Raw genomic sequence first — 27202 nt, 5'->3', positions numbered from 1 at the left:
TCTGCTCTGTTGGCACGAAAGAGCCACTTGCAAGGAAAGGAGGGTGTGCTCCAGCTGGAGATGGAGCAGAGGGCTACACTAGAGGTGACCTGGAACAAGGCCTGGGCTTCCAAATCTCAACATCTCCCAGTATTGCAAAGAAGAGAAGAAATGCTCTAGGGGAATACAATTCTTTGATTTACAGCCCCACAATACAGTAGATGTCCGGAGACATCGTGACGGAAGTGCCACCAAATCTTTATAATGTTGATCAAAGTAGGCTTTCTGCAGACTGAGTTTCATGATTGAAAGGGTGAAGCTCTAATGAAAATTATAGCCTCATTCCTACCTGGCTGGTGTCCTGAATTCTTCACGGGGGTTTAAAAAAAAACCAAACACCAAACCCGCAACTTTCTGAAACTGGTAATTATCTGCCCAAGGCTGATGTGTGTTGTGGTGGGTTGGGGGTTTTGTGTTTGGTTTTTTTAAGAAGCTAGCAGAATTGATGTGTACTATATGTTATAGTTTACAATGAAATGGATCATTTCTGAAATCCAGTGCTAGTATTTGGTGCACGACTGACCCTGGGCTCTGCCTCAGACCATTAACTAACAGAAACAAGCTATAAACTTCCAAACTCTTAATAACTTCTTCCTTGGAATTTATTCCTCTCTGGTCTCGCGTTTTGCATTACTGCTCTATTTTTAGCTGAAGAGCTCCAACCATGGCTGCAGTGGGTTGTCTCAGGTGGTACCAGTTGCTGAGACAAGGGTTACAGACTGGTCTTCCTGGTAGAGCTCCCCTCTGAACTGTCTTCTCGGGTGATGCTTCTCCTCACCAAAATGCTACAGCCCCAGATGTACAAACCCTGTCCACTTCTTTACAATAGTCAAGACCACAAGGGACAGCAGAATCACAATGATAGCAGAATACAACCATATGCTGTAAAATAGTGGCTATGTTTAAACTGCAGCATATCTGCTGGTTTTATGTTCTTGGGGTCCTCCTCCCTGCCATGCTGACCCACCGGCGTGCGATGGGGAGCACTTTGCAGATGCATGGGAGGCTGCCCTTGCATGCTGGCAGTGTGAGCAGGCAAAGCTGGTGTTTCCAGGCTGGCGATAGGAAATGTTGCTCATCTCTTCTAAAGAGCTGGTCGAAGTAGAAGAGCCCTATGTAGGTGGAAAGGGAAACAGAAGGATCGTGACTTTGTTAAGGTCACGTGGAATAGGACATAAGGTTTCCTGTATCCCTATGCAGAGCATTGTTCATTTGATGCATGGTCTCTTAAAGGCTTTCCTTGTGCTACCAGGATGGAAAGGGTGGAGAAGAGAAGGGCAAAAGGGTGGGGTCCCATCCTTCAGGGCACAGAAGGCTGAGCTGGCAGCCTACCAGCAACCACAGGGCTGCACACTGATTTACCCAAGATGGGCTCAAACTTCAAAGTTCACGAGTGAGTTTTGAACAGGAAACCTGCTTGCTGAAGTTCACTTTCGGTAAGAGCTTGCAGCGAAACAGCTGTGCCTTCACCCTGCTCCCAAAGGGCAGGTGGCCACAGCTTGTGTTGGTTATCCCATAATAAATGAATGCCTGTGGATGAGAAAGTCCTCTGAGAGTCGTCCACCTCCAGCAGCCAGATTGTGCTTTCAAGTACAAACCTTCAGTATCCAGAGGAGGTCCCCAGAGTTAACTTTCTGTGGTATCTGCCAGGTTTCTGGGTTAGAGCGGCGGGCAGCGCAGTGCAGGGTCACTCCGGAGTCCCACAGCCTTGGGTAGGTGCTGTGAGCTCTTCATGTCCATGCACAGCCTATGTGTGCTGCACGTGTGCAGTGGTGAGCGATGGTGAGCGTGTTCCATGGGCAATTGCCCCCCGTGTGGACACAAAGGTGCAAACTGGCAAGTGCCCAAGGCTTCTGGGAGGCATCCTTGCACGTAAACACCTTGCCAAAACCACTGGTTTTTAAGGGAGAGAAGAGTGAGGTTGTGCTTCTGGTTGCAGACAGGACGTGGACGCAGGTGGGGACTTCTGTGTAGTCAAACCCACCAGCTTGGTGCAGCCTTGGTGTGCTGCAGCAGGTGGTCCCTGCCCTCCACACACCCCCTTTCCTGCTGGGGTGAACTGGGGACAGCTACAACAGACAGACCCAGAAACACGTGGACGTTAATGAGCGCCTGTTGCCAAAAAGGAAGCGTGCGATGGGTCTGTCGTGGACAGCCTTGGCGTGGTGTGCAGCGCTGCAACAGGACAGCTGGGCTTGCAATCGTCCACTTCAAATCTATTGGATCTGGGACAGAAGGTGATGGGAGCTGTTTGCCCCCCCTAGGAAGAGCAGGCTGTGCAGGATCCAGGAGGGAAACTGGCACAGCAAGCTCTCTGCCTGTGACCCACAGCCTTACCATCTCCCTGTATGGCACTGGGACCTCGGGTCTCGGGTTGTAATCGTGGCTCAGGCCAGTGGCTGCCTCAAACTTTTGTTTGGACCTAACAGGAAAAGGTGTTGTACGTGACTGAATGTGTCTTTTTGTAAATATACTTAACTCATGTAAAGCCTCTTTATCAGCTAATAGCTTGACCGCTAATGCTGATACTCTTGTTTGATGTAAATAGAAAATACGTGTCTTGACCCTCAGTAGAGGGCATAGATAAGCGGTTCCTTTATCTAATTGAGCTAAAAAGATAAATGCACGTTCAATAGAAATAACATTGAGTGATCTGTCCTATTCCACATATATCTCCCTGCAGAGATAACACATGGTTGGAGCTCATCAGAAACAGATCTTTGGCATAAAGCATCTTCCAAAAATGTGGCTGCAATGAGCAGTATGCAGATTTGAAAAATGTGTATGTTGGCTCCAGGTTTGCTGAATGTTACTGCAGTGACTAACTGGCAACTGCAGCAGACTTTGTGCGGAAATATTTTCTGGAGGAGACAAGGAATTTAGCTGGACCCAAAGCTAATGGAGGAATTTCTTCCAGCTTGGATACCTCACCAAAATGTAGGCAGGAACTTAAATTTTAGGAAGTCGTTGTGCTTCAGAATTGTTCACGTCTAAGTTCTATATGAATTTGATGGCGTTTAATGCTATATATTCTTGGGTGGGAATATGGATGACTTGCAGATGGCTGTTGGATGTTTTGGCTGAATTCTCCAGAGTTGAAACCTGCTCTTAAACTGAGCATTTGGGTGAAAGATGAAACCTTTTATTAGGGAAAGGGCCCCACAGACCGTTCCTGCTTTTTGCCCACCTTCTGAGGAAATATGGATCTTGAATCACAACACGCTGGTTCCCTTTAATGACCTGGAGAGGATGGGCAGCAGTGGATTGCACAGAGGGCTGGGAGGGCAATGCCCCTTGTTCTTCCTCCCATTTTGGACTAAATCAAAAAGTATTAACTTCTCCATGCCACGTCACTGGAAGCAAGTGCATCTGTTGATCTCATTTGGTTGGGAAACAGTTAAACCAGCCAGTTATTCCTGGGAGCTTTAAACAAAAATCAAAACACCACCTTTCTCAGAACAATTCAAGTATGCTGAACCTTGTGGCTTCAGCAAAAGTAGCAATGTGTGAGTTCCCGTGAACTCTGGCTAACCTCTGAGATTTATTGATAAATGAAAAAATAAGGGGCCAGGCCCTGAAACCTTTTCTTACTTAGGCACTAGTCTCGATACGTTAACAAGAAGCCCAGGGCTGGGCTGTTTACTGCTTTTAGAGATGTCAAGGAAATGAACTTGAAACGGTTTGAAAAACCAAATAAAGGAGATTTTTGTTCTGATTGCCAGCACAGTCGTAGACTGTGCGGTAAGGCAAGTGTGATGTGGAGTGCATTACCCTGCTCAGATGAGCTGCACAGGCATTAATGGTTCTTCTCCACATGAACACGAGTCCTCTGAAAGCTTCAGCCCTGTTAGTGTGGAGTCTTGCAATAGCACACTCAATTTTGGGTGGTGGTGCTGAGTTCAATAGGGTGCAACCACCGCTTACCTGCTGGGGTTTGGGTGAGCCATTGGGTGGCTTGGCTTCAGCCCCTCGTCTCATAACTAGCTGAATAGACAGTGAAGTTCTGGGGAGGAGAAGGAATAAAATTTAGGATGTCTCCAGGGTTCTCTGATTATTTTGTCTCCACTGACTGAACCTTTTCCTTTGGCAATATTTAAAGAAAAGGTTTTATTTGTGTATGTTGGATGATGTCAGAGGTAAGGAGAAACAATGGTGTGTGCTGGCTAAGAGTCTGCCACGTTGTTTGTTGCATACGTTAGCAGGTACAGAGACTTTCGAGATGTATTGCTCTACGATAATGATAAATCCTTTACTTTGGGGAAAGTGTACAACTGTAATCAAAAATAAATCTGCCAAGGTGGCGGTTAAATTAGTATCTCATGATGAAAATGTTTTAATGCAGATATATAGCTGTATATTTAGCTACACTCTCCAAGAAACTTTTTTTTTATACACACTTTTAAACTAATTCATCCCTTTTAGATAACTGATGAAAGGAAGTGTAAATATATAGATATGTTTACATCTTTTCATGAGGTTAACCTGCAGCCTTCTGCATTACCCTGCACAAACTTGGGCTGGTGGGGGAAGAAGGTTCTTCAGCTTAATGCAACCAAGACACGTGGAAGACTTTTGAAAGAGGTCTGGTATCATTTGTTGAAAATGAATTCTTGTGAGTTGAGAAGTAGAGCAACCCAACAGGAATTGAGTTTTTACTAATCCTGTCCTTTCGACCTCTTGAGAAGGGTTTGGAGTTGTGCATCTCAGTTATCAGGGGCACATTTGTTGTGCAAAGGTGAATCATGACCAACAAAACAAAATAGCTTGCTGTTTTCTTTCCCTTAAATGCTAATTTTACAAACTGGGGTGAGGGGAGAATTTAGTATTCTCATTGATAGTGGTAAAAGTGAGTGAGAGCAGCAGGTTTGTATGCAGTGGAAATACCTGTGGCTGCAAAATAACAGATGTCAGTTATACAGAGGGACAAGTTGACCAGATATCATGCTTTGAGATCAGAATGGAATGCCAAGCCTTTCCCCCTTCCTTATTCTTATGAATATTCAATATCAAGCGCAATGCTAGCCTAGTATCGATAGATTTATTCTTTCAGTAAAGAAGCACGTCTCCATGCTTCGTAGTAAATAGGAAAATTGGTGTTGATTCTTTGCAGAATGTAAAGCAAGCCAGGAGGGACTCATCATTTCAGTGGTCTGCTTGCTGTGTGTGGTGGCCAGAGATGTGGCATTATCAGCGAGCTTGACTCCAGACAAACTCTGGAGTTGAGTTAGGGTGCCAGCGTGTCTAGCATGACTGTGTTTTGTGGAAGGCCCCCTCTCTTTATATTGCCAAGACATTCAATGCCTGGAAACATTTGCAAACAATGGCCTCCAACAAAGGGGCCGTGGCTGTGCAGAGGAAGCTTGCTGGCCGGGATTGACGTCAGCTGGGATGGAGCTGACCAGACTCCGGCATCTCTGGGGCTAGCACTGCCCAGCTGCGCTCGGCCGCCGTGGGGCATGTGTTGTGGGTCTGGTGAGGGTGTGTCCCCTTTGTCTTCCGCCAGAGGTCTGTGATAATATATAAATCCTATCATTCTAGTTTATGAGAAGAAGCTTTGCAGTCCCAGGAGTGCTCCCACGGAAAGAGGACACTTATAAATATACAAAAACTCAGCAGGATTTGTTTTCTGTAAAAGAAAACATGACTGTGACATATCGACTGAGAACGACAAATCATTTTTCTTTGATGAAGAATTGCTTAGTCTTAGAAATAACACTTGTATGCAGTTTTGTGCAGATAGGACCTGGCTTTTAAAATGACATCAACCCAGCTTTTAATTTTGCAGGTGTAAATTGCACCTGCAAATCATTTTGTCTGCAAACTGCAGCATTTCATATTTGATTTCCTGATTTCCTATGGCTTCCTTAACTGATGTCAGTTAGTTATCTCAATATACAGCTTTGCAGGCACTACTATTTCAGGAACAAAATTGCAGTCTCAAAGCTTCAAACCCGTTCCTGAACATTTGATGGAAGCGAGGAGTTAGGACGTGTAGCCTGTCATACACGCTGCTCATATAAATCTTTTGATACTAACCTCCAGTATGAGATTAGTGTTGGTTGTCGTGGCAAAACACTGCATCTACAGCATCTGTTGAGCAACTTGATCTTACCAAGCCAAGAAACTGTGCAATTTACAGTAAGATTCCTGGTTGCGTTTCTAATATACATTCCTGTGAATCACATTTTTATCAGTCTCAGTATCAAATTTGCTCATTTAATAAATTTATTGCCTATTACCTCTCTTTTCCTAGCTTTGTTTTCAAAAACTAGTCACTTACCTAGTCTAAAATTACCAGTTATCCATCGCGTAATGATGATGGTGGACTGTAGGCATTTAACTGGTGAAGCGTGTGTATGTAGGCACATGCAGTCAAAGCCCTGGGAGAGTTCCTCCCCACCACCACAGAAAATAACATTTTAGACACAAAGTCTCTGCAGGCTTTTTGGGAGGTAGCTGGGTTAACTCAGCTGCAGTAAGAATTTTAAAAACTGAGCATTTCACAGTAAAGAGAGGAATTACCTACAGCTTTAGTTTCTTGGCAGTGATGTACAGTTTGCCAGACTGATGTACTGAAACCCAGGGGTTTCTCTTTACCCAGAGGTGAGCCAGAAGCTGTGGGGTGGGGAGGTGGGGACAGTGACAGCTACCCAGAGCCTTGCTTCTCCGACACATGTCAGCCCTGGATTGCAGGACAAGAAGGTTGTTCTGGTTGGTCACCCTGGGCCTCTGCTGAGGTTTCCTGGAAGAGGCTTGAGGGGTGACACCACCTGCTGAGCAGGAGTTGGATGGAGACCCCTAAACTCCTGCCGTGTTGTGCTCTGCCAGCAGAGCTCTCCCAGCACCAAACTCAAGCCCGCTTGTTTTATGCCTAATTTGTGAGTGTATATGTAGTTTGCATACACGTTTTACTTACAGCCTGTTGTTATTTTAACAGGGTCGCCATGTTAAGACCGGGCAGCTAGCAGCGATCAAAGTGATGAATGTTACTGAGGTGAGTGCAAAACCAAAAATAAAAAAGTTGTTATCAAGCTCCAAGGAAAAAAAAAAATCAAATCATGAGAAAGTGGATAGCTTGTAAAAGACAATCCAGTGGTATAAATGATGGTTGCCGAGCACTGGTTTGTGCTTTATAAGGTACTGAGAGGTGTTAATGCAACCAGATTTTTCAATTGTACCTGACCAATGGTGACAAAGCAATAAAGGAATGTATTGCCATATATTTCGATGGTCTATATTAACAAAGAGGCGAACTCTCTTCCTGCTTATTTCTAGTTGATTATCTGTTTCCAGAGATAGCGAGTAAAAGATTTCCTGTAGCTCTGTGCTGCCCCTGCTGTGTTTCATCACATCCTCTCCCCTCACATGCCATCCATTCCTCAGAGCAGCTACCCTGACAGCTCGCAAGCAGGAACACGTTAGAAATGCAAATGTAGCGCTTTCTTATTGTTATTTGACAGATGAGAGGAGGAGACGGTTTAATTGGCACTGTCCCTGCTCACATTTATAAAGTGGTGTCAGTGCTGGAACAGGGTGTCGAAAAAGTTGCTGGGTATTGATTTTTGTTTCTCCTTTTAAGGGTGCAGCCAGTAGCAAAGCAGCTTGCCTCCGTGAGACGGTATTAGCCTGAGCCCCAGAAAGGTTGGGGAGACTCCCTGCTTCCTCTTCTTGGGTTAACTGGAAGTCTGTGGTTGGGTAGGATGCACCTCATCTCACTGAAGACCAGCTCCCCATTCTGTCACTCCGGCAGTGTAGGTATGGAGTGCAAAACTCCAAGATAGAGTTAGTCCTCTTGTGATGCTGAGGAGGAGTTATCACCTGAAATGAAAAACAGGGCCAAGTCCTCTGGGCCAAGTCTGCCCATGGTACATCTACACGTGGTGTTCCGGGCAAGCACAAGCAAGTCTTGCCCGTGTTTTAGTACGTCTTTTGATTGTCTTGGAAGACAGCAGAACAAATTGATGTCTCCATGGGCCTTGTCACGTAGCACAGGTCCAGGACCTGCTGATTCTCTCTGCTGATGGTGTAGGAATCCAGCCCTGAGCAGTAAGTGGCCTGAATTGTACATCAGTTTTTTGAATTTAGTAATGCTTTTGGAACTAATGTAATGCTTTTACAAAGCATATCTAAGGGCTGGTTTGCCTGTGGCTGCTACCTTGTAAAATGCACTTGCATCATTGAATTGCCAGTTTTGCTCCTCTCTGTGCATAGAGGAGGGTGAATTTTTAAATGAGTGGTACATTAGATTGGTGGGATTTTTGCTTTTAGTTGTATAGGTACTTATATCATCAGGTGCTTTGGCTTTAAAAAATGGCAGTCACCAAACATGAAGCTGTTGGATTTTGGAAGCGAGGGGGCGTAGGGCTTGTGTCACAGGCAGATTCTTGAGATCAGAGCATCTCCATGCTTTGACAGAGGAGCTGACAGGGACTCAGAAGTGATCCAGAGCTTCTGTGTGGACCACTCTCATGTTTTGCTGGGTCAGACAACAGTGGATGAGGGCTGGCCAAAGATGTCACTTGTAAGCCATCGTATGACAGTCCCTTCCTTGATGAAACAATTGAAGCAAGAACTGCAGGAAAGGAACCTTGGAAAGATTTCCTTCCCCTTGCTATACATAGTGAGGTCTCCTCTGTAAGCAGCAAACTGTAGCATCCAGTTATTCCTGCTTGCTTGGAAACAAAATTTACATGGAGGACAACCTTGTGGTCCAGCTTCAGGAACTCAGGTTGATAGACTTGCATGATTCCGGGAACAAAATCCAGTTGCTTAGGTCTGATTTGCTCCTTCCTTGCAGGCTAGAGAGGCAGCATCATACTGGGGAACTGTCCCATTGCTTGACAGCAGTGATAACATATCCCGCTGTTTTCATGTTGAGTCACTTAATGTGGCAGTTCGAGAGTCAAGTGGTGAGCAGCCTGGAGGGATTTCCCCCATGCTTTTCCCCCACTAAACCCTGAACAACAAATCAAATTCAGCTGTACTTGAGTGTTTTGGCTTCCTGACCTCGGTGCGGGGTGAGCGCAGGGCTTTCTGCTGTTATTTCCACTTCCTGAATGTGGGGTTGGCAATGTTCCTGCTGCCAGGCTACAGGCTGGCCGACCTGGGTGTAGTCCTCTGCTTTATCCCTGGTCTCCTCCAGGCCCTTGGCAGTGTCTCTGTGAGATATGGGATACCAGTGCAGGAGTGATCCAGGTGGTTGCTGCCAGTAGCTGCGGTTCCTCCTGCAGCTGGGGTTGTCCTCTCCTCAGCCACCACACCACACCTGACAACTCGGTGGTGTGCAAGGGCATAGTGAGGTTGGCACCTGCAGAACCCAGCCCTTCAGACACCTCGGTGCAAATTCCCAGGGTCACATGGCTGCAAGGAATGGGGTTGCTGCTGTCCTCCTGAGCTGGTCCATCCGGCAAGGCACCCTACTGCTGGTCTTATGTGGCTCAGAGTAGGTGGGGTGGTTGAAGCCAGTGCACTCCTGCTCTGCAGTTGCAGTAGGTAAGGGGCATGGGTATGGCTGAGGCTGATGCTGTACATGTCCAGGACATCTCTGAAGCTCAGTTCTCCTGTAAAATAGCAACAGCTTTTTTCTGCTTCACAACATTTGGTTACTGAAGCCTGTAACAGTAGTTATGGGTCCTAACTGTAATGTAGAAATCCTTTCAGTCTCCAGAATCTCAGTGTCATAAATTCAGAGCCTGTCAAGGATTCAGTATTTCTCTTGCATTGTTAGTCTGCTCAGGTTTAAGTTATTTTCTGATCCTTTGGTCTTGAAAAGCTAGCTTGAGGCATTAAATAAAAACCTTAAAATATTGAAATCTTCGTCTCCAATGTCCTGCCTATAAATTGCACCTGAGAGCAACATCTCACATGGAGTTGGGTTTGTGAGAAATGGAAGCTGTCATAGTAACCTGCTTGAGTGAGACAGGAGGCTTTTAGCCCCTGTGGCTATTTTCATCTTTGGGTAGTTATATGATCTGATTAGTGCTGCACAGGGAACAGTTTTCTTAGGGAGTGAAAATTTCATGTGGTAGAAAACAGGAAGATTAAAAAAATAAAATCAAGACAAATGCAGTCCTTTCCCCTTCACCTGTCCCCCCCACAAAAAAATCAAAAATGGAGAAAAGCTGAACGCCTGGATTAGCCTTGTAATTCGTGTACCTGCTAAGAGGACTCCCTGGTTCAAGAAAGATCTCTCTCCTTCAAACTGGGGCAATTCAATGACTGTGTTTGGCAGAGCCCTGTACCACTGTAGGTTGATAGTGGTTTGGTCACTAACCTGCGCAGTAATAGGTCAGTGTTGTTTGACTTGGGAGAGGATAGGATTGAACCCAGATATCTCATACCCTAGGGGTCTGAGCTACTGCCTTGCTACTTGAATATTCTGCAGTGGGTTTCTCTCTCTGTGCATCACGTTCTCATCACTAGAAGATCCAACCTAAGAAGTCCTTCAGCTAACATGTCATCATAACCAGTACATTTCTGTTTCACCAGAAGTTGTTTCAAAGATTCTGTTTCACCAAATCTACTTTTTTTTTTTTTTTTTTTTTTGGGCAAGAAATAATTTCATCAGAAATTCCCTGACCAGCTCCAGCTGTGATTGTTCAGCTCTAAGATCTGGGGCAGGGCAAGAGCTGAGCAAATCTGCCCTTCGCTGTCATGAGCCAGTTTCTTCAGAGCGGCAGCAGGATGCTGTGGTCATTGTGGGATCCTCTGGACATCTGTCAGGAAGTGCTGCCGTGCCGTGTTCCGGGGGGAGCTGGGGGAGCCCTTTGAAATGGTTGATGGCAACGTGCTCGTGTGCCTCTCCACGCAGGCTCCACTTCCTGTTATCTGCTGGTGCCAAACAAGCAGAGGGCTTGCCAGGAGGTGGGATTCTTGCTGCTCTTCTCTTCAGCTGTCGGTGCAGGTGATCAAAGAGCAATTCTGCAGCAGGTCATTCTCTGTCTGCCCTTGCTTTCAGGCTTTCCAGATAGCAAAAGAGCACTTAAATGAGGAACTTCATTAGAACTGCCTCGGTACTAAGGGGGTCTCTCGGTGGAGTATTTATCAGCTGATGATCTCGTTTCCTTTGAGGTCAGAGGCGTGTGCTTTCTAGTTCTTTGCTTCCTAATGTCATTGCAGATAGGCCTACATCTTCAAAAATAGCCTTTGATCATGAACCTGTCATCTTTGTGCATGCAGCCATCTGTGCCCAGAACCGCATTGGTTTGTGAAAGCAAACAGCTTTTTGCACCTGCACATCTGCGAGCTTGTTTCCTTTTCTTAAGCAGCATGATTTATGAGTGTGTTTCTAGACCCCTGGGAGATGTGGCTGATGGTAACACTGACAAGAGGGGTGGTGGAGAGTGGAAATCCTGAGGATGTGCATGCACTGAAAAGTTGAGGGTGCTTTTGTCCCCAGTCACCCTGCTTGCAGGATGTGTATAGTGCTGGGACTTAGCAACTCTGGGTTGTTTCTGGTTGGGCCTCAGATGTGGCCCATGGGACAGAATCACAGGCATTTACTCTTCTGCCTTGATTTGTCCATGTGAAAGAGAGTGACTTTTCCAAAGCTCAATAAAGCACTAGGAAGACAGAGTACTTGACATCCTGAGAGAGATGGGGTTGTTCAGCCTGGAGAAGAGAAGGCTCCGGGGAGACCTCATACCAGCTTTCCAATATCTGAAGGGAGCTACAGGAGAGCCGGAGAGGGACTCTTTGTCAGGGAGTGTAATGACAGAACAAGGGGTAATGGTTTTAAATCGAAATAGGGGAGATTTAGATTAGATACCAGATAGAAGTTATGTACTGTGAGGATGGTGAGGCATTGGGACAGGTTGCCCAGGGAAGTTGTGGATGCCCCATCCCTGTAGGGGTTCAAGGCCAGGCTGGATGGGGCTTGGAGCAGCCTGGTCTGGTGGAGGTGTCCCTGCCCATGGCAGGGGGGTTGGAACTAGATGATCTTTAAGGTCCGTTTCAACTCGAACCATTCTATGATTCTACTTTTTGTCTGTGAAATGCCCAGCTGCTGTCCTGGATAGCCCTTTACCCGAGCAGCATACGGCAGTGAGCGAGCACAGATACCTGCCTCTGGGGACAAGGGGAGAAGAGGCAGGTGCAGGGAGGGAGCAGGTTCCAGCCTTCTGGGTAAATGGATAAGGACATGAGATAAAGCAGGAATTGGATCATCTTGCTGGCAATGAGAAAGGAGCATTACACATGTGCAGCCACTCTTCGCTCTTGCCAGTGGGTGTGGAAGAGCCTACCTGGTGTGCCAGCTGTGTGCACAAACAGGCACACGCTTATCTCTGTTTTAAAAACATGGAGGCAAGGTTGCAGAGGAATAGAAATTATTCGGATAAGAGCTGTGCCACGGTTCCAACATCCAGTAAATTAATTGGGCAAAGGAAGAAGAGCTGAAAAAGAGGCAAAAGCTCTGAGGAAGTGGTTGAGATCTGCCAGCTCCCCAAGGGGAACTTTGTGAAAGCTGCAGGCTGCTGGTGAGGACATAGGAGAAGCTTTTCAGTCGGGGCCCACCAGTGCAGAGTTCATGCAGACAGGCAAACCCCAAAACCTTGGGATCTGAAGAGACCTTAAGTAATTTGGTGAACGCCTTCACCAAAGGTTAATGTTGCCCCTCCACATTTGGTTACCCTAGCAGGAGTGGGCAGGATGTAGGAGGGACAGCAGAGGGAGGAAAGGAGTCCTGTTTGTCCCACTTTCTGCCCTTCTTCCTTAAAGATCTTAACAGAAACTTGTATCAGTGACAGGACCCTTGTGGTCAGGTCCAGGATGGCTGTTCCCATCTCTGTCTCTGCTGCCTTCTCCTCACCTGACTGTTTCCACCCTTTCACATGCACTGCTTGGAGTCCCAAAGGGAGAAGAGCCTTGAAAGCATCAGCACAAGCTCTCAGCTCCCTTTGATTGTGCCCTGGCCATGTGCAGAGAGAAATAGGACCTTGCTCGTGGAGGATTTTTGCATGCTGTCTGGGAGCCTGCTCTGATTTCTCTTGGAGACTCCAGATGCTGCACTGGGCTCCTCCTTACCCTTGCTTATTAAGTCATACAACATCCAGGGCTATATCCAGCTGAGGATTAAGGATCCTCCTTTCTCCTTAATTGCAAACAGAAGATAAATGAAATATCTGGTGTTATGTGTGCAGCTTGAGAGCCGGTGTTCAACAAAGGGGCTGTTCTGAAACCCGAAATAGCTCATTTTGCTTGAAGTAGAGTTATTTTACATTTCCCATTTCCTAAAGCTTAAGACAATTAGGCTTTGGTCTGGTAATGTGTCTCCTGTGGATCGATGTTACTGGGGAAAACTTAACTGGTCCCTTCCGTTCTGTTGGGAATAATTTTTGTGTGGTTGGGTTTAATAAGACGCATCATATGCATATGCTTCAGGGAATTGGGCTTCAGCCTGTCAGGCTTTAATGTTTTGCTACAGGTAGAAAGGACAACGCAGCTGGTTTTGTAAGCAGTCTGTTGTGATGGTTAAAGGAATGCTTTGATGGCAAAGCTACTGGAAAATAGCGGAAAAGTGCAAAAAAATGTCCCATGGGGCTGAGCTTTTCTTGCTGCCTTTCTTTTTTTTTTTTTTTTTTTTTTTTTTTTTTTTTTTTTTTTTTTTTTTTTTTTTTTTTTTTCCCCCTCCCTTCAGCTAGTTAGTGCTGACTGGGATGTTTTGCAGCAGGCTAAATTAATTTTCAGCTTTGTCATACTCCTTTTAACTGATACAAGGGATACCTCGCAGCACCACTGGTTTCCTATTAAAGCAAATGAGACAGCAAAATCCACGTGTGTTTCTCTGGGTATTGTGCACCATTTCTCTTGGTGGCAACACAGCAAACAGGCAAGCTCTGAGAGGACCTCTTCAGATCAGGCTGTTCTCTCTGAAAAAGGGCACTTCCTTGTAATGTAATTATTAAAACTTGCATTTCCATTAGTTGCCTTATTGTGTACGGTGCTGTACTGGGCAGAAGAGAATGTCTGCCCTGAAGAGGCTGAAATAAAGACAGTGGGAAAACAGAGCTAGCTGGTGCCTGGAAGGAAATGTCTAGGGGTCTAGATGTCTAGCCCCCAGCATGCCAGAGACTTTAGTGATGGTATGATGTTAGGAGGGGGGGGAAAAATACTCCATGGTCCAGGTGGGGTAGCCTTACAGCTGGAAGGAAGGAGCAGATCCTAACTCTGAGCTGACTCTGGAGGTTGATTTGTGGCGAGTTGCCTCCTTCTTGGCTTTGATTTCCTCCAAGCAAGACCCTCCACAGGACTGGGAAGACAAATTGGCTGATGTGTGTGCTAAGTGCTTTTCCACATATTTAAGTAATGGAGTGTTAGGAATATTTTTTATTTTTGTTTGAGTCTGGTTAATTTCTCCATGACTAAATTACTGCATACAGAAACCGCAAACAGAGGAGTAATAGGTCCTGTCTAAGCCCCCTGAGGAGACAATATGAGATTGTTGTTCACAAATTGGGACATTTTTGATTCTTTAGCTCAAACCCTAGCAATTCATTGTTTTAGGCCAATGGATCCAGGGTGATTCAGTTGTTAAGAGCCTGTCCTTCAGTTGCAATCTCATAATCACAGGATAACTCAGGTTGGAAGGTGCCTCAGGAAGTCTCTGGTCCAACCATGACTGCTCAGGGCTGGTTCCAGCTGGATGTTGAAAGCCTCCAAAGACAAAGTTCACAGCTCTGGGCAGCCCTGGAGCTCAGTGATCTCTGGTCACCTAAAGAGCCTTCTGCTCTCTTTTGCTACAGAATGAAGAGGAGGAAATCAAGCTGGAGATAAATATGCTAAAAAAGTACTCCCATCACCGGAATATTGCTACATATTATGGTGCATTTGTAAAGAAAAGTCCTGCAGGCCAAGATGATCAGCTCTGGGTAAGTGTTTAGTGTCATTTTTGTCCATGAGATTTACAGCTCCTTTCTTTAGTGCTCCAGTATGCTTGGCTTGGACTCTGTCTCAGTGCAGCTCTGAAGTCATTGTTCTGAAGAATAACATATAAAAGAGATAAATTGTTCTTCCCTACGTGTCTTCCATCCCCCATGACTTCCTTTGAGAATGGGCATAAAGTATGTTATGATACTTGTGACTGGTGCTGTCATTCTGATTTGTTGTTCAAGCTTTTCTTTTTTCCAAATTAAAGGTTTCTGTAATTTAGTTTTTTAAATGAAATTGAAAGATAGCTTGTTTTCTTCCCCTCCTTTCCTTTTTCTTGTTGCTTTCGTCTCCTTTTTTTCAGTTGGAAAATAAAAAAGTGAACAGAAGACTTGGCAATAAAGGAAAAAAAGACATGAATCCTCCAAATTTTTCAGCTGCAAGATTTTGAAGCTCTGCAGCAAAATGAGACATTTCAAATTTTGAAAAAAAAAATCCCATACTTTTCAGTGTTATTAAGCTCTTGGTTTTCCAATTCTGTAGTTTCTTAAAAAAAAAAACCCAACCAACCAACAAAGTAACCCATAACCTGCAACAGGAGAGGAGCACTGCTGAGGTTTTCTATTTATTCAGCAATGTGTGTGATTCAGGAAATGAGATTTTATATCGCTTGGCATCCGGGAAGGCTGTGTGTAGTTTGCCACACCTTGATTGTGGTGGAGTGGGTGTTTGCAGGTGGTATCTCTGCTGGCAGCCTGTCGGAGCTGCGGTAAAGGTGTCTTGCCTTTGTCTTCCTGCAGTTGGTGATGGAGTACTGTGGTGCGGGCTCTGTCACTGACCTGGTAAAGAAGACAAAAGGGAACTGTTTCAAGGAAGACTGGATTGCGTACATCTGCAGAGAGGTTCTCAGGGTGAGTCGTGCCAACAGAGCTCTGTTGGTCGTTTGCAACAAAAAGGCCTTTCCAAGCCTTTGGTTGCTAACTTAGGTCACCAATGTCATTGTTGGTTAAAGGTTTTGATCTATAGGGCTCATGGGCTGTGGTCCTTGAGTTCAGAAGAGCCCAAAGGACCAGCATGATGGCTGCTTGACATCCATATTATTATAGTTATTCCCATTTATGTATGAAAAACAGAAAATTCGTTTCCTATGGCAAATAGCCATCTTCTGAAAGTTCAGATTCTAGGTGTCTAGAAAGGTAAATAAATTTTCTGCTTTCGGTAAGTCTGTCCTCCACATCAGGAGATCTTACTGCTCATTGCTTCAGCTGTTCATGCTGCGTAAGATCTTTCTGTTCATAATTCCTTTACCTGCACACACTCAGGGGCCTCTTTTCTGCACTATTAGAAGCAATGTTGACTAAACAGCATTCCAAAATCTTAAGGTGGCCCTGCTGGGGCAATGTTCCCCAAGCCAATTCTTGGGGCTATATTTCATTCTATACAGGCTTAGGGATTTTTTTTTTTTAAACTTTTTTTTTTGTTGTTCCTGGAAAGTACAGAGGATAAAACAATTTCCAAGTGTAATCTAGTGAACTCACCTGGAAAAAACCCCAAATGTTGGAACCTGTCATTCTAAATTCAAGACCCATTACAGAGTTACTGATCCATCTTCCTTGTAATGGAATTTTGCTTCCTTTTTTAAATAATGGTAAGATAAATGTGTATTCTGGGAGCTAGAATTCAAATGCCATGCCAAAGTAATGCTTGAAGAAGGGTAAATCTTTGCTTTTGGAGCAGAGGAGTTGAGAAGCATGCTCAGTAGAGATGGGCCATCTTACAAGGATTTGGCATTAGACTGGAGATTGTAATAACCATAGCTGGAGATTGTGGGGAGAGCTCTTCTGAAAAAAATAATAATAAAAAAAAATCTTAATGGTCTGGTCAGGTTGCTCTTCCTTTGGTGGCTATAATATCTCTTTTAAACAATTGGTGTTAAAATAATTGTTTTATGCACATGCAACTGAAAACAGTAACAGTCTGCTGGTATAAAATGAGATTTATTTCAGTGTGTTCCTTCATATCTGTGCGAGTATACATGGACAATTTTGAAATCAAGGAGAAGACAGAATATTGCAAATATTAGCTGAATGAAAAAAATATTTGCTGCATTCAAAAAGAGGTTGACTTGATTTTTTTGAACTTTCTGTGGTCCATTTACCATTGAACATGGTTTTACTGAATGCAGAATTTAAGCTACTGTGGCCAGTGAGCCTCTGTCTCTGGACCTCGTACAGAGCATTCTGCATTGCTCTTTCCCTCTTTTACACAAAGCGTAAGGAGGCATCCCTTGATTCAGAGACAGAAGTTTAAAATACTGCTGCTTTGTTCTTTTCATACTTCTGAGATGCTCTGCTATTGTCAGACCTGTGGGTAAAGAAGACAATCAAACTTGCGGTTGTTGTCCTCTTTCCATCCCGAAACTGGGACCTTCATGTTGCTGATAACATCTAGGGGACTTTCCCTATGAACAAAGTCTGAGAAGAGTACAAGTCTAAAAAGGCACCAATGCCCATGCTTATGATGATAGGGAGAAAGAATAAAGGAAGTCTGGTTTTCTTTTAGGGCTTGGCTCATCTTCATGCCCACCATGTCATCCATCGAGATATTAAAGGACAGAATGTTCTTCTCACAGAAAATGCAGAAGTAAAACTGGGTAAGTTTCACAGAACCATAGAATGAGTCCTTAAATACGTGCGAGAAACCTCTTTGTAAAAATTTAAGATTTCCCTCTTGTCTCAGAAAGAACCTTCAATAACCTAAGAGCAACAAAGGTGTCAAGTAGCATTAATGCTTGTGTTTATAAGGTGTCTGTCATGTAGAAAGAGATGAAAATGTGACATGTTCTGCAAGGGTGTCACAGCCTGTGGGGAATGCAGCTACTTGTGGGCAGTCAAACACAGAACCTGTCTTGTAAGTCACAGCATCACCTGGCCTTCACAGCAGATTCCGGCACGCAAAGACTTCCAAAATAAAAAAGTTGGGGGAATAAATTATGTTAATCCATTTCTCTAAGGGAAGTGGTCTTAGAGATTTTAATAAATCTGACAATAGGTGAAATTACTCATGTGTAAGGGCTCTCACTGAATAGTAGCCATTACTAGTAGTCATCTCTCAAAAATGTCGGAGAGTTTGCTCATTTCCTTTTCTAGCTGTGACATGTCAGTGTTGACAACTTCTGACTTCCTAAGACTAAACTCCAGTATATCTCTCTTTGATGTTCTGGGAAGACATCACAGAGAACACATGGCAATGGATTAAAGGAGCAGTCTCCAGGAGAGCACTTCTCTTATTTGGGATGATCTTTATCCTCCCTCTCTCTTTAATTGAAAGAATTCACTGTAGAGCTGGAGAACAAAAATAATAAACGTGGCCTGTGGATGTGGCTAGGATGTTTGGCTGAAGTGAGTAAAAATAAGTACTTTAAATCTCATTATGGTTGTACCTTATGTAAAATCCTGGCTTCATTGAAATCAAAGATAGTTTTGCAGTTGTATTAAATGAAGGCAGGGTTTTTCTTGTAGTCGCCAAAAGATATGTACTAGTTTTCAACTGTTCCCTCTTAAAACTGGCAAGATGGTGGGGTCTGTGCATGTTTACGGTCTTGTGTAATTACAAGTCCCACTGTTCTTCACACGGTTGACAAGAAAGCTAAACCTCTGGATAAAGATATAACAGATTTGCTAAGTACAACAATTAAAAATAATTTTAAAAAGGAGCTGTTCCAGATAGTTTCAGCTCATGTGTCTCAAAATAAAGAAGCTAGAAGCTCAAGAGGTCCTCAGTACAGTTCCACTCCAGTGTAAGTGTGCACACTTCCCATCAGAAGCGCAGAGCGTGTGAAGATCCCTAAGGTCAGGTCCACTTTATTGTTGGAAAAGGTTTGCTAAACAGGCACATAAAATCATAGTAGTACAAATGATTGTGGTTTGCAGATGATCTGCAATGAGGTAACATAAGTGCACCTTTTGAGTCTTTCTTTTCCCTGTTATTGTATCTTTCCTGTGAGTAGCACTCAAGTACTATGCCCAGAGGATCCAATTAGTGTATCTTAGAGGTTTGTTCACAGAAAAATACAGTCATGTAATTATTGGTTGTGTGGGCCCTTCATATCTGAACAAAACCATTTTGCTATACAATCCTTATGAATGTAACACCCCTTTCAGCACAAAGAGCAGCACACGATTCTCTCATTACAATGAGTCTAAGATGACAATAGACTAGTATACTGTCCAGTTTGTTCTAATACAGTGTTTGAATGTAGGGAAGGAGTTATTCCAAACATCTCAAATTGAAGTGATATGATAGTTCTTTCCAGCTTTCACAGTTGGCCACGTTAGACACATCCAGATTTGCCTTGTCCATAGGTACAAGTTTACCTGTCAGACACTAGTTAAAGATCTTGACTCCTACTCAATGCAGTGTTTAGATTATGCATAAATTATTCTGTAACGTCTTCCTAGATTAATTAGTGTCTGCTATAATGTGCCTGACAGATTTAGCATGCTGTTAATTTGACTCTTCTGTCAAAAAGGAAAAAAAAAAAGCCATTAAATTTCAACTATTGGACAAGGTGTACTGGAGGAACTCAGATTTGATAGGCATGGTAGCCCAAAGGCTTGGTAGTCCAAACAGTATGAAAGTAACCAAGCAAATACTCTGCCACATGGATACAAATCTTTATTAATTTCTTTACCTCTGCCTGGCTTTTCAGTGGATTTCGGTGTAAGTGCTCAACTGGATAGGACTATTGGGAGAAGAAACACATTTATTGGCACCCCCTATTGGATGGCACCTGAGGTCATTGCTTGTGAGGAGAACCCAGACTCTACATATGATTACAGAGTAAGTGTTCCAACTCTGCAAAAGGTAGCAAAACGTGCAGGTTATTGCTGAAATCCTGCTCTAGTACTGCATTTGAAAAGTTCAAACTTACCTCCTTTTAAACCGCAATAATATTATAACTGTACAAATAGAGTTATTTTGGTGTCTCTTATTTTTAAGAGTGGAGTTTCCTTATGAGTATCTTTTTGTGAATTGTTAACAGATGAAATACACTTTCATGAACTGTGCAAAAAAAAAAAAAAGATACTGATTTATTGACATTGCAGATCGGAATAGAAAATAAAGGAAGAGGAAAACTTAGAAGGAATACTTGCAGTAGTGTAATATTAATATGAGAAGTTACTGCTCTCTTCTGTGATAGAGCTGTTTTACTCTATACTCAACTGTAAATCCTAAGTTGATTTGCAATAATTAGTATCACTTCACTCACTTATGGTCATGTGACTGCTAGAGGTTTCCCATCCCAGAATGATTTCTGGTCATTCACAGAGTGGCTGAGATGAGAAGGCACAGCATTTCTTGTATTTCGGTTTGTGACCCTAACAGCACACATTGCCTCTGTTCTGTCACTGGGAACTGCTCAGAAGTCTGCCTTGGTCTTCTTTACTCCCTTCCAATCAGGAATTTGTGCGTCTGTATGAGATCCCCCTGAGCCTTCCCTTCTCCAAGCTGAACAGTTCAATTTCTCTCAGCCCAGGGCCTCCCAGCTTCAATCTCTTAAACATCTTTGTGGCCCTTCCCTGCACCCGCTCCAATATGTCCATGATTTCTTTGTACTGGGAATCCCAAGAACAGCTGTCAAGCACCTTTTTGGGTTCTCCTCCTAACTTTCATAATGTGCTGATGCTCTTCCAAAGAGACATATAAAGCTTATTCTTTATCTTCTGGCCTGTTCCCAGCAGTGTTGTCATTTGTCTGTCTACACTTGCCCTGCAGGATGTTTTCCAGGGATGGCTTTCTGAGCAGCCACCTTCTGAGTGACCGTCTGGTTACTTGCTTCGTTCAGGTTCCTTGTGTTGCCACTTTGAACCTCTCATTCTAATTGTGTCCTCAGAAATATTTATTAGAACAACTGTTATTAATTCCATTTTCTACTGATTCAGATGCTGCAGTTCTCCTGTATTGAGACATTCTACGCTGCACTGGCAAAGTGAGGTCATGTTGTGTGAGTGTCAGTCACGACCAAAGAATGTTCTTGGATTTTATTTTATTTTTCATGCCATGTAAATCTTTTACTGAAACCTCAAGAAATTAATCTCTTGTCTTCATTCCCTCTCCCTAGTCAATTTTCTTTTCCAAATGTGTACTTTTCAAAAGATACAAGCATTAGGAACATACACCCCTAATTCTTGAGGTTTCTTTGCCTTCAGTAATAATCACAATTCATCTGTGTGCATTTACGTCTGCTTTCCAACTAGATTCTGCTGATGGTAGTTTAAAAGTGATCAGCAGAGGGTTTTGGAAGCACTTAGGCAGACAATGCTATGACTCAGAAGGTGGCATGGGGCCGGTCTTTTCTACAGAGATTTATAGCTGATATGATGAGCAAAGTAGCAGGAAGCCACTCTGTAACTTCTTGCTGTTCCAGCTCTGATTTAAAAAAAAAAAAAAAAAAAAAAAAAAAAAAGAAAAGAAAAAAGATAAGAGATTACAAAAAATGAGTAAAAATATATATGCATATATAAAGAATCATAGATTTATCTAGATTGGAAGGGACCTTTCAGATCACCGAGTCCAACCATCAACCTAATACACAAAACCCATCACTAAACCATATAATTAAGCACTACATGTACCTGTCTCTTAAATACCTCCAGGGATGGCAATTCTGCCCTTCCCTGGGCAGCCTGTTCCAATGCTTCATAACCCTTTCAGTGTAAAAATTTTTCCTAATATCTAATCTAAATCTCTCCTGGAGCAACTTGAGGCCATTTCCTCTTGTCCTATCAGAGACCGATCCCCACATCACCACAACCTCCTTTCAGGTAGTTGTAGAGAGTGATAAGGTCTCCCCTCAGCCTTCTTTTCTCCAGGCTGAACACCCCCAGCTCCCTCAGCTGCTCCTTGTAAGACTTGTTCTCCAGTCCCTTCACCACCTTTGTTGCCCTTACCTGGACATGCTCCACCACCTCAATGTCTGTCTTGTTGTGAGGGGTCCTTTACAAATACAGCTGCCATCCTGCCTCTCACACTTTGAAACTCCAAACCAAATTTCTTTGTAGCCTGGTTATTTCTCCCATTGTCCCTGAGACCTGCAGTTCTACCCCTAGAAGAGTTTTCTAATTTTCAGTCATTTACTTAATAACAAGTCTGGATTGTGAATCTATTAAATTCCCACCAGTTTTGTTGTCAAACCCCTCCATAAACTATGATGCAAACTAGTTTTCAGCTTGCGTAAAGCGGTTCAGAGCAGCTGGACTGAGAAGGCGGCTCTGTTTATAAAGCCAAAATTAATTAGAGAGCCAGGCTAGATAGGAGCTGCTATTGATGTAACGGTATATTGCTTTTAATCTTTGAAAGTTTGTCCTCTGTAGCTCCCTTTTTAAAAGTTAGTTTTAGCGAAGCCCTGCAAGTTGGTTTGGTCACATGCTTCTCATTTGCCTACATTTAGACACAAAAATTAGTAAGATAATGCACATGATTAATCAAGTGGAAACCTGTGAAGTTTTTAACAGCCGTTGGTAGTGTTTCTGATTTACCTTCCATGATCAAAACCTGGCCCTTGGCATCCAGATAAACTTATAAAGGAAACTCCACTAAAAGTTAACAGAGCTGAACATATACTGCGTCGTAAATCAGGCTGTGTGATTGTGCCCTCCTTTCATGTGCCCAAAAACATGTGGCTAGAGACTTCATAGACAGAAAAAGGCAGACCCCGAGGGCTGACTATAATTTCTGTTCCATCAGTGTAGAAGCTCAGCAGCTCTGAAATAAACATTAAAACCAAGAATTTTTTTGGCCAGGAGCAGAAGGGTGAGACGCTGCTGTGTCTCATTGCCTCATGAAAACAGTTTAAAAGATTTAAGACATATATTTAAACGGTGCCTGCTATATCCTGGCTCTTGTTTTTTGAGTGCAGAAGGTCTGCATTTTGGGGCTGGCTGCTTAAATGATGAATCAGCTGTTCAGAGTTGCATGGGAAATGGGAAGCTTCTGGCTATTAGCACATTTCCTGAAAGCTCAGTAGGGAATGGGAGGGAGCAGAATGTATGTCACTCCAACTAGAATGACCAGATCCAGGAGAAACCTAGAGAAACTGTAAAAAACAAAAAAGCCCAAAACCTCAGAAGAAAAACAAACACACAAATAAAAAGCTTGAATGCTGCAAGTCGCAATGTGCAATGTTTCTTTTCCTGCAGAGTGATCTATGGTCTCTGGGAATCACTGCTATTGAAATGGCCGAAGGAGCTCCTCGTAAGTGATCTGGTATAAAGGTGGGGGTGTCTATGCTTTGTGAACATGTTCTATGGTAAAATAACTCATGCTTGGCTAATACACAGATGTACAAAATTCGGGTTCTGGCTGTATCTTTAAAAATAATCTATAACTTTTTCTCATTTGGGCTCTCTTGCTTTCCTCTTCCTTTTAGGTCCTTTACGTCTATATTTTGATTTCTTGCCTCCATTTCCTAGGGAAGCAAAAAAAATATAATTTTTTTTTCTTGGAGCTCTTCTTAGCATTGCTTTGTTGAGCACTGCCTGTGGGTACAGCTAAGCAGAAGTGATTGACATGTCAGCAGAAAAAATTGACAAGAGTGGCTTTGGGTTTAGGTCACAAAAAAAACCCCATTATAGCAGTGGGAAAAGCTAGGCCCAAAGGTTGTATTTTTACTCTGGGACTGACCTGATTCTCACAGGTTTTGGGATGAATACTGTGTTTGCTCACGTAATGGCTTTGGTCCGTGACCACATTCTCAACCCAACAGCAGAATGCTGTCACTTCACAGCCTGCCCTGGCTGCCCACCATCCCCCTCGCTCCTCCAGTTTAGCCCCTCTCAGCCCTGGGGCAGCGACTGGTGGCCGCGGTGTGGATGCAAAGACCTTGTGCATTTTTATTCCCGAGGGGGTCCGGTTGCTTTGCCCCAGCGCCCACGAAGCAGATGTGATGTGGTGGGTTATCCGGTCACTGCCGAGAGCACAGGAGATGACATAAATTATACTCTGGCCTGAGCCTGAGAACACGTAGGCTGTGTTTTTAAAGAACACACTTGGCTGTTCTCCCGTCAGACTTGGTTTTTAGCAGCGCTCGGGAGCCAGCTGGAGTTGAGGAGCAGTTTCAGACACTCTGCTCCAGCCTGGCTGAAGCTTAGTCCTGAGACAGGAGTCCGTGGGGAGTTTTCTTTGAGAAGAGGCTTTGTAGCTTTGCAGGCTAATTCCTCTTGCCACTTGCGTTTGATGTTTTCACTGGTTTTGGCAGGGAAATGCTATGGATTATATTCTGTTGCATTGTGGTTTATTTACTGTAGTACAGCAGTGTCTGGGACCCATAGCTAGAAACCAGACTTCTTCTGCCCCCCATCCCCACTGTATCATGTGCTATTGAAAATACAAAGAAAAATTCAAAAACAACCCAGATACGAGAAATAATGGCAGTGGATGCAGGCAGAGAAATTAGGAGACAGTGAAAGCTTTACCAGACCATAATCTTCTCACTTTTACTAGCCCTGTAATGCAGTAAAACCATTCCTGTTAAGAGAATCACTGCTGAGTACTTATATATCATAAGAAATCAGCCTCCATATAGTTCCTATCAGTTGTCATTCAGTAGCTGTTTTGTGAAGGAAGACCTCTGACCCTCGCTATTTCTTTGTGACAGATGGGGCGCATTCATAATTCCATACAAAATGCCTGGGTTAGATGAGGTGTGACAGTATTTACTTTCTGCAGAGTTCTTTGTAGCTTCAACTTTCCACAACAGTAACACTAAAGGGAAGAACGTCGGGCTGGAGAGAAAACAGTGTCTGAATGCATGGGTAGGATCTGTCGCAGATTGTGTAATAATGGTGCTCACACTCCTGAACCACAGGATAGATGAAATGTGTGCTCAGGCATTTACGCTCTGTGCCAGTGACGCAGTTTATGAGCCCTCAGCTTTGCACCAGGTTTTCTTCATCCTGCATTTTCTCTTTTGCCATGAACGATGTAGCTAAGAGTTTGGTTAAAATTTAGCTTATCGTTTATCTGAACCATAAGCCAGGCATAATAAACTAGGTAATTATTTCAATCCCAAATTTAACTTCTATTTATGTGAAAGCACCCTTTGGTGTATTAGAAAGGTGAGCTTTTTTTATGTCCTTCTGAAGCCTGATATATAAAAATATGTGAAGAAAGTCATGCTTGTTCCTGCCATGCAGCCTTTCTTTCAAATCTCGTTTAACTGGCAATAACAGCATATTGTCATGGAAGATTCTGTGTACTCAGGGACTTTATTTCTTGGCTGTACTGTGAATTTCATTGACTAATGGGTGTGGATCTGTGACAGATGCTGTGCTGGTGCAAGTGGGAGTGTTTGTGGAGGGCTGCTCCTCTCTGGTGGGAGAACCAGGCTCCTGGCCTGGCTGGATCAGCATGGTCAGGGGAGGGAGGGACATGGCCGGGGGAACGTCCACCCTTCAATAGCTTGTGGTTTCCTTTGCAGCCCTGTGTGACATGCACCCCATGAGAGCGCTCTTCCTCATCCCACGGAACCCACCCCCAAAGTTGAAATCCAGAAAATGGTAAAGAGATGTGTAAAAACTATTTTTGCTGTATTGGCTTAGGAGGAATTTGAGTTCTATTGTCTGGAGACAATGATCTTGTTAAATCCCAGAGTGATCTATGAGGTCTTTCCTGGGCTGTTTCTGCTGCTGGGTTAAGCCACAGGTGCAGGTGTATTTTACCTTTCCTTTGAATTCTGCCGAAGCTGTGGCAGTCATTGCAGTTGCTAAAGTTTGGCATGGGTGGTTGAAATTGCAGTACAGGCAAGGCTTAGATGGGCTGGTTGGGCTCAGTGCTTGCTTCAGAAGACTGTATGGACGTTGTGGGGCTAATGGCAGTCACTGTAGCCTACAGAGACTTTATTAACTGAAGTGTATGAAGAAAACCTTTTCCATATCAAAAGGATAGGGGCATTTTTGAAACAGTTGCGTTGGCCAGATTGTGGTTTTGTTGATCCAGATGTAAATTCAGGGTAACTCCACTGGGAGAGTGGTTGGGGTGGAGTTCCCCATCACTTGCCCTCAGCTCTGTGCTGGTCTCAGGATGTACATTGGTGGCAAAACTCATATTGAGTTCCAGTGCAAAAGGAAACCTTGCAAAATTAGTGCTTTCCATCACTCAGGGGTAGTGTTTGGTGCACAGGTTAAAAAGAATTATTGTTTTTTTCCACTTTTTCTATATTTTTCAGGTCAAAAAAATTCCTCAACTTTGTTGAAAGCTGCCTTGTAAAAAATTATTTGCATCGTCCATCCACTGAAACCTTGCTTAAGCATTCTTTCATCCGAGACATGCAGAACGAACGGCAAGTGCGCATCATGCTGAAAGACCACTTGGACAGGACCAGGAAGAAAAAAGGAGAGAAGGGTAACGTGTCTAAAACAAAATAAGAGGCACTTCAGAGAGTAGATCCTCTTCCACTTTTGGCAGCAGAGTACAATGCAGATGCAACTGAAATACTAGAACCAGGAACTGTAAGGAAGCGTTGTCCTTGATAGTGGTGGGGCCATTTTGGAGATCCCTTTGTCAAAGCTCAGGTCCTTAATGGTCTTTATGTGCTAAAGTCTTTGGAGCCTGGCTGACCCTGATTCTCTGAGAGTAACCCTAATGCAGCATGAGGAAGGAGTCCAAGTAGTCTCGGTCCCTACTTCTTGAGTATCTAAGTAGTGCTCAACAAGCATTTCCTCGTCTCTTAGTTCATCTGTTCCTGATCCGTTAAATTTACCTTTTACATCTCCATATAATTTTAGCTTGTGATTTCTTTGGAGGCAAAAGTGGTTTTTGCAGTGAAGTGCACAAAAGAGACCTCAAGAAGGCCTCCACGCTCCAGCAAAGCACAAATGGGTATAATGAATCACCTGCTTCACAGGGTGACTGAAGAAGAAGAGAGAATCTGAGTTTATTCCAAATGCTAGCCTTGCTCTTCAGAGCAAAACCTGGAAGAAGCAGTGCTGGAGAGGGGATGACACTTGTGTAAATGCCTGTGCACAGCAGACTAAGGGCTGTGCAAAGTGGAGAGTGAGCTGTAACCTGTTGACCACCAATTCTTCCCTTCCCTCTCTCCCCTTTTCCTCTTCTGTATATTTTATATTAGTACTGTGAAGATCAGTGACTGTGAGGGCAAACTCGGAAGGCATTATGCAGTTGGAAAATGACTTACGAACTCCAAGTATTGATTTGACAACAGGAATATATGTGCCTAAAATGAAATTGCTGTTGCAATGTAGATTTATTGACTCCGATAGTAGTTTCAAATTCTGCC

The 27202-nt window shown here is 43.8% G+C and overlaps 1 protein-coding gene across 1 annotated transcript in view; it reads left to right on the top strand.

Moving 5' to 3' along the window:
* Positions 1 to 27202, top strand: part of NRK (Nik related kinase) — a 100387-nt gene that overhangs the window by 22142 nt on the left and 51043 nt on the right. The window contains exons 2-9 of the mRNA XM_014955170.1: positions 6977 to 7033; positions 14781 to 14906; positions 15705 to 15815; positions 17467 to 17557; positions 19616 to 19746; positions 23106 to 23160; positions 25385 to 25463; positions 26132 to 26307. Of these exons, the coding sequence (XP_014810656.1) occupies positions 7019 to 7033; positions 14781 to 14906; positions 15705 to 15815; positions 17467 to 17557; positions 19616 to 19746; positions 23106 to 23160; positions 25385 to 25463; positions 26132 to 26307 (784 nt within the window). The 5' untranslated portion in view covers positions 6977 to 7018. The remainder of the gene's footprint in view (positions 1 to 6976; positions 7034 to 14780; positions 14907 to 15704; positions 15816 to 17466; positions 17558 to 19615; positions 19747 to 23105; positions 23161 to 25384; positions 25464 to 26131; positions 26308 to 27202) is intronic.

Source organism: Calidris pugnax, unplaced genomic scaffold, assembly GCF_001431845.1.
Source record: "Calidris pugnax isolate Ruff unplaced genomic scaffold, ASM143184v1 scaffold38, whole genome shotgun sequence".
Lineage (NCBI taxonomy): Eukaryota > Metazoa > Chordata > Aves > Charadriiformes > Scolopacidae > Calidris > Calidris pugnax.
The sequence above is the reverse complement of the archived record's forward strand: the minus strand, read 5'-3'. Positions and strand labels throughout refer to the sequence as shown.